The sequence below is a fragment of the Camelus dromedarius genome, chromosome 9 (assembly GCF_036321535.1).
Source record: "Camelus dromedarius isolate mCamDro1 chromosome 9, mCamDro1.pat, whole genome shotgun sequence".
Taxonomy (NCBI): Eukaryota; Metazoa; Chordata; class Mammalia; order Artiodactyla; family Camelidae; genus Camelus; species Camelus dromedarius.
In genome coordinates, this window is record NC_087444.1 from 72,306,451 (window position 1) to 72,313,364 (window position 6,914).

General features: G+C 56.1%; 1 protein-coding gene and 1 non-coding gene across 3 annotated transcripts in view; one reads left to right on the forward strand and one right to left on the reverse strand.

Moving 5' to 3' along the window:
• Positions 1-4,494, reverse strand: part of PRKD2 (protein kinase D2) — a 29,781-nt gene extending 25,287 nt beyond the window's left edge. The window contains exons 1-3 of one of the 2 annotated variants that reach the window (XM_031458946.2): positions 4,214-4,494; positions 3,510-3,925; positions 1,069-1,207 (exon numbers count right to left, since the gene is read on the reverse strand). In XM_031458946.2, coding sequence (XP_031314806.1) covers positions 1,069-1,207; positions 3,510-3,749 — 379 coding nt within the window. In that variant the 5' untranslated portion in view covers positions 3,750-3,925; positions 4,214-4,494. Of the gene's footprint in view, positions 1-1,068; positions 1,208-3,509 lie in introns of both variants that reach the window. The other variant, XM_031458945.2, reaches the window with a different exon arrangement.
• TRNAT-AGU (transfer RNA threonine (anticodon AGU)) lies at positions 2,453-2,525 on the forward strand. The gene has a single exon. It is a non-coding gene; the product is annotated as a tRNA-Thr (tRNA).
• Positions 4,495-6,914: the final 2,420 nt, after the last annotated feature.

Below are 6,914 nucleotides of genomic sequence, written 5' to 3' on the forward strand. Positions count from 1 at the left end.
GGGAAAAATCAAGATTTCTGTCTTGGACAGGCCATCTCTGAGATGCCTAGAGGTGCCCAGTAAAAGTGTCAGGGAGATAGCTACATGAACCAGACTTGGATCTAGGGGAGAGATCAGGATGAAGATAAAAATCCAAGGATCACAAGCCTCTAAGACAGTATTTAAAACCTGAAAATAAGTTCACCAGGGACGTAAATCCAAACTTCTAATTGTCATCCATCCATTCAACAAATTTTACATTGCAGTAGTCAGGGTAGGGGCAGGAGGCAGGGGGAAGGGGAGGGAGGCAAGGGGAAGGGGAGGACATACAGCCATGAGTAAGGCAGGTACCTCCCACCCCCCACCCTCCTGAAGGAACCAAGGGCTATAGATTCCTCTAAGTGCTGAGAGCTTGCCCATCAATAAAATGGGAAAGGCCAGTTGAGGGGGCTAGATTCTGGTTGAAAATACAGGTGCCCAGGTTTCATCACAGGCGGCAGAGTCTTATTTAATTTAGCATTTCATCGAGAGGAGACACAGGCAGCAGAATACTTTTAACTGTATATCAAAGTGTAACATAGGTCTAGAAAAGAACACATCAGAAGTGCACAGCTCAAAGAATGGTCGAACTGTATACACTGTGTTACTAGCTCTGATGGGTAAAGGGAAGTTTAGATCACTGTGCCCACCCCCATCCGTCCAACCAGCTTCTTCAAAGGCACCCATTCTAGTGGCTTCTAACAAAATAGCGTAATTGTATCCATCTTCATGCTTCATATATGGATACAGTATGCAGTCTGATGTCTAGCTTGTCTCTCAGCATTAGGTGTGTGAGATTTATCCACGTTGTCGTGGACTGTTTATGTTCAGGGCTGTGTAAATCCCACGATGCGCATGATCACAATACATCTGCCCATTCCAGAGCAAAAAGCTCCCGAGGTGATTCTAATTTGCAGCCAGGGCTTACAGCCGCTGGCCCCTACCTTTAAGAACCAAGTTTCTGGGCTCACCTCCCCTCCCCTCCCTCTCCTCCCGATGCCCTCCACCAGGCCCCCTTCCCTTCACCCCTAGGTGGCCTGGGCCTCTCACCCGACAGCACCACCTCCACCAGGTCGCCCTCCTGGATGTCGCTGGTGGATCTCACCAACTGCAGAAGGTTGGCCGACGTGGGATCATGTTTGAAGAGCAGGATCTTGTCATAAAGGCCATAGAAGCCACACTCGGGGAACTGAGGGGCGGGAGAGGGAGGTGGTGACGGAAAAGTTCAAAGCTGCCTTAGGCAGCGGTCTGGAACCCTCCTGGGGCAGAGCCGCTGTTTCCCCCGGAAACTCAGAGACCCCGCAGCCCCTCGCTTCCTGCCTGCTTCCTCCCAAGCCCAGCTAGAGTGGGCTAGGGTGCCAGGGCCCCAGGTGTGCTGGGACAGAACACTGGCTGGAGTTCGTCGGCTTTGGTAGCAGGACTAGAGAACTGGGTGGGTGGAGGGAGAGTGGCTCCAGGAGCGTGGGCACCTAGAATCTTCTGGGGGTGGGGGGAGCTGAGTGAGCACCCCTTCCATCATCTGCCCCCACCTCTCACTCCCCCCAGCTTCTTTCCTAGATCTATTGTTGTCCCTGTTACCTGGCTCCAGGCCCAGCAGTGGGGCTGGGCCAGCTGGAAGGAGAGGATTTAGGACTCCTGGTTGGGGGGTGGGGGGGTGCTTACGGAAAGGCTAGAACTCAAGGGAGCTGAAGGTAGGCAGGGTGCCCCCCACCCAAGGTCCCGAGGACCCAGGTGTCCCTGTCCCCAACTTGGGGACGAAAGGCAGGAAATGAAACCTGGTAGAACAGAAAGTGAAACCGCCCAGGTGGAGCATCTGGAAGGAAGGAAAGGGGCCCGACCACACCTGGACAAGGAGGGCAGAAAATAAAACTGGGGTGAGGCCTGAGGGGGAAGGCTGAGGATTTGAGCATCGAACAAAGAATTTCACCCAGGGGACAATCTCCCCTCCTCCTCAGCCTGTTTTCCCAAGGAGCAGGTTGAGTTGGGTGTGGGAGCTGGGCCTGCTGGTTTTGAGGTTTGGGGGGATGGCACAGAAAGCTCTGTCTGCTTTTGTTGCGGGGAGAGGGTCCACAGGTGCCCAGGACTGCCTGGGAGGTCTTTCTCTAAGCAGTTTCCTTGTCTGTAAAATGGGGGAGTTGGCCCAGTTCCTAGTGTTTCCTCTGAAGCCCAAAGAACTCATTTCCAGGAGTCTGAGAAGATTCTAGAATTTGGATATTTGGGGATTCCAACACGTTCACATTATAGAATTATATCGTCTAGATTCCAACAAATTGTCATCATCCATTTGTTTTAGGATTTTAACAACCTAGATTAGCAGTAATTTAATATTTTTAATGTTCTAGGAATCTGACAAACTAGGATTCTAATATCTGAACATCTTACCATTAAGGGGTTTCAACAACCCAGCATTCCAAAATGCTAACATGTTAGGGGAGGAGGGTATAGCTCAATGGCAGAGCATGTGCTTAGTATGCACAAGGTCCTGGGTTCAATCCCCAGTACCTCCATCAAAAAAAACCCCCCACAAAACCCAATTACCCCCCAAAAAACACCCCAAAACAAACAAAAAAACTAACATTTTAATGCTCTAGAATTCCAACAATGAGGGAATCTAATACTGCAACATGTTTCTGTTTTAGAATTTCAACAGCCTAGGTTCTAACATTTGAACATTTTAATATCAGAGGAGTTCAATTACCTAGCAGTTGCATAGTCCAACAATTTTTACAGTTCAAAATTCCTACAATAGAAAAGCCCACTATTGTAATTTTTAACATTCTAGGATTCAAGCACTGAGTCCCACCTGATTCCCCCTTGCCATGACCCCCAGGCCCCCGATGACCCTGGCACCCAAAGCTAAGAGTGGGGCGGGGTTGGAGAAGGCCCGTTTTCACAGGCCAGCATCAGAACTGAAGGGTGGGGACACTCTGATCAGAAGAGGGGACATAGACCTCAGAACCTCTGGGGATTGCGAAGAGGTACCGGCCCCTCCACACACACCTCAGGCCTGGAGGAGGACAGAGACTGGACTCTGAGACCTCACTTGCCCCCGGCAGCTAATGCAGGCACCCACAGCTACACATGTCACCCAATCGCCATGGCCAACCCGGCTTCAATTTCTACTGTTTCCACCAAATGGGAGGCAGCGGATGGGCCTGGGTGGGGAGGTTCCCCCACTTCTGCCGCCCCCACCTGCCCCCTCCTCTCGGCTTCTACACCTGCCCAGCCCCTCCCTTCCTCCCTGCAGTCTGCAGGAAACAAAACATGCAGGGACATGCAATTTGGGGAGGCCTCTGGGGCACCCCACCCCGACCAGGCCTCCTGAAACGGGTAGTGAGGTGAGGAGGCAACTGCGGGCCAGTGCCCCACCTCCACCCACCAGTTGCCCAAGGCTTAGGCTCTCTCTCCCCCCACCATCATGCCGCGCTGGAGGTCACCTCTGCCAGAGCCTCCCACCTCCAGACCTCTCCCCAAGCTGGATGTGTCCTCACCTTCTGGTCCACGATGGAGCAAGCCAGCTGCTTCACATGGGCCAGCTCGGAGGCGGTGGGCAACAGCACAAACTCGCGAGTTAGTCCTATCTGGATGTGGAAGGAGACGCCCGAGCCCGGAGCCGGGACATGGGGCAGCAGCGGTGGTGGCGACTGAAGTTCCAAGCCGCCAGAGGGTGGAGGAGACCCCGGCCCGGGAGAGCCCGGGAGCCCGGCGCCATGGGAGGGGGCCGCGGCCATAGGGCGAGGCCCAGGACCGGCCGCCCGGCGCCCACCCGGGATCCGGCTGGAGGAGCCTGGGCAGGGAGGCTCGGATCACTGGTGGTGGATTGTAAGCTGGTGGTGGGATCGCGGGGATCCCGGGGATCCGAGAAGAGAAACCTGGCAGGCTGAGGGGACTCAAGGATGGTGGGACCCTGGGAAATTAGAGAAAAGGAATCTAGTAGATCAGACTCCCACCCAGGAATCAGGGATCACAGAGGATCAGAAAGGAGAAATCTAATAGTTTAGGGGACCCAGCGAATGGGAGATTCCAAGATATCAAAGAAAACCTAGTAGGTGGGGGTCACAGGGCTCAGAAGAGCCCAGGATCCACAGGACTCCTGGAGAAAGACGGGATAGGAAAGGGAGCAGGGGGAGCCAAGAATCTAGTGGCTCTAAGAAGAGGATCCATTTAAGAAAGGGGCCCGAGGTATTCACCAGACCTTGGGGGTGGAGAGCAGCAGTCTTTGAGTCGGGTATCGAGTGGGTGGATCCTGGGGATCGAGTGGATGGATCCCGGGGATCAGACGGCGGGCCCGGGGATGGGCAAAGGGATTCCGAGGCCGGGGTGCTAAGGAGGGAATCTCACGGGTCTCGGAAGTTGGAGAAAAATTCGGTCGGGGGCCGCGGAGAAGGGGGTGTTACCGGCGGTAGTGGGGTGGCGGGGGGTCAAGGGAGGGTGGCCGGGCGCCTGGCACCCGCGGCTATTTTTTCCCCCTCCAAAGTTTAACTCGGCGGCAGCGGCCCAGGAGGAAGTGTCCGGAGCGACGGCGCCGTCGGCCAATCGGCGCCGGCCTCGGTGACGTCAGAGGGGGCGGAGCCTGCTGAGGGGCCGGGGGCGGAAGACCCGGGCCGGCCCAGTGCCTTCGAGTAGTGGGCGGCACCTCCCTGGCCCGGGTTTGGGGACCTGGGATAGGAGATGCGGGGTAGGGAGGCTAGACAGGTTTCTCCCCCCAGTACACCCAAGTCGGGAAAGTTGACGTTTCCCTGAGCTGGAGAGGGACGGGCGAGCCACCCTCTCCCCCACTACAGGTCGCGAGGCCGGGGCTGAGGAGGTGCCTGGCCCTTTAAGGAGGGGGGCCGTCTCCCCGGGCCTGCATCCGGCGCCCACCGCAGGGGAAAGGGTGGGAGATGGTGTCAGGTCCGGCCTGGTCTCTGGGCTGGGCCTCCCCCTCTTCCCAGAGCGTAGTCCTGGCTTCGCACCCGCCTGCCCCACGCCCCAGCCCATTCCACAGGTGGGAAGACCGAGGGATCCAGATGGGTAGAGGTCCTAGCCTCGGGTCTGTCTTCAGCAACCTTGGCCAAAGTGCGAGGAGAAAACTGGAGGGGCCAGGGCTGGGTTACTTGTACTGGGAGAGCCAGGCACAGGGCAGTTGGAGAAGGGCTGTAGTGTCCATCAGCTCCTCACTCCACCCCAGTCCTTAGGATGGTGAAGCGCCAAAGAAAGAAAGGCCTGGGGGTGAAGGGAAGGGCCATAGCAACCAGGCAGGACCACACACCCACACCACTTCATAGACGGAGAGCACGTTTTTCTCCTGGGGAAGTGGGCACGTGTTTCTCTGTGTGACTTTAGGTTGGTGGCTTCCCTCTCTGAGCATGTTTCTCTAGCTATCAGATGGGACGATAATAGGACTGACCCCAGAAGGCCTTTGTGGGGATTAATGAGATTGTGGAAGGGTGCCTGGGACACAGCAGAAGTTCAGTAATGGCTGTTCAGTTGTGACTATAATGTGCTGAGATAAAGGGGTGGGCACCTCAAGCACTCAGGTGTTTATGGGTAGGTATGGTCATTCAGTAGGTATTGACTGAGGGCCTACTATGTGCCAGACCTGTCATAAAATATCTCTTCCAGCCCATTCAGGAGCAATTCAAACTTGATTTCTCCTCCCCAGTTGATAAGAGAGTGGCTACCATTTAGTTTACATACAGGAAGCTGAACCCTCAGAGAGGCAAAGTGACTTGTCCAAGTCACCAAGGGAGTTGCTGCCACCCACCCTGCTTTGAGAGGCCAAGGCCTGGTTGAGCCCCAAAGGCATCCCAATAGCGATATGCCATGGCCACCTGGGCTCCAGACAAGCAGGACTTGTTGAAGATGAGGACCTCAAGATGAACCCCCCCTTCCTGGTGAAGGGCTGTTGGGGGCAGCTGAGGTCGGTACAGTAGCGATTCCGTCACCACATCCGGGGGCTGACTGGGGCTGGGGAAGGAAGTCTGAGGCTGGAGCGAAAACCTAAACCACCACCTGGGGAAGCTGCGCAGAGCCCAGAAGGATGAGGGGGGAGCGAGGCAGGGTGGTGCCCGTAGCTGGGCCCCTGTTGGTGGTTGATGGCCATCAGCCCACCCACACCCTTTGTCCAGACGAGTGGACAACCATCCAGCCCTCGACAACCCAGGAGGTGGGCAATGCTGTCACACCTGTTTTACAGAGGATGCTGAGGCCCAGGGAGGGACACCTGAAGCAAATTCACAAGGGGCTGGGAACAAAGTCTGATGACCTGCTGGGCTTTGAGCAAGCTCCTCGAGCCCCCGCCTCCCATCCTCCATAACACATGCGTAATGCTCCACTCCCCACTTCTGAGGTGGTGAGGACCTAGTGAGGCGGCATGTGAAGAACTCAGCACAGGGGTCTGGCTCTTGCTAAGTGCACAGCTGACCACTGCGATTCAGCCACCTTGGAGCAGGAAGGGGATGGAGTCCTCAGGGTGCCTGCAGTGAGGGGTCAGGTATTTGCATCCACTCTCCCTGCAGGCACAGGTGTGGGGAGGGGAGGAAGGGAGTGACAAGGACTCTAGGTTGGAACTCTGGCCTCACCACCAATCATCACAAGTGGCAGAGCGGGGGATCAACGAGTCTTGAGCTGAACTGTCACATCACATCATCTGCTAGTCAGGGCTCTGCTGCTGTATCCCCTGGGGAGGGAGCGCTTAGGGACAGAAAGGAGGGGCACAGGGAGATTCGGTCCTGTGCCCTCACTTCCGTCCCTCCACCCACACTCCACCCGAGCTCTGGGCCCTTCTGGTCCCTGCACCCTACCACAAAACCCCAACCCATCATATCCCCTCTCCAAGCTCCACCCACCCTGGCAGAGCCAGCTACTCCTCCCCGAAAGTCCCCAGTCCCCTCGACAGTCAGCACTGCCACCCA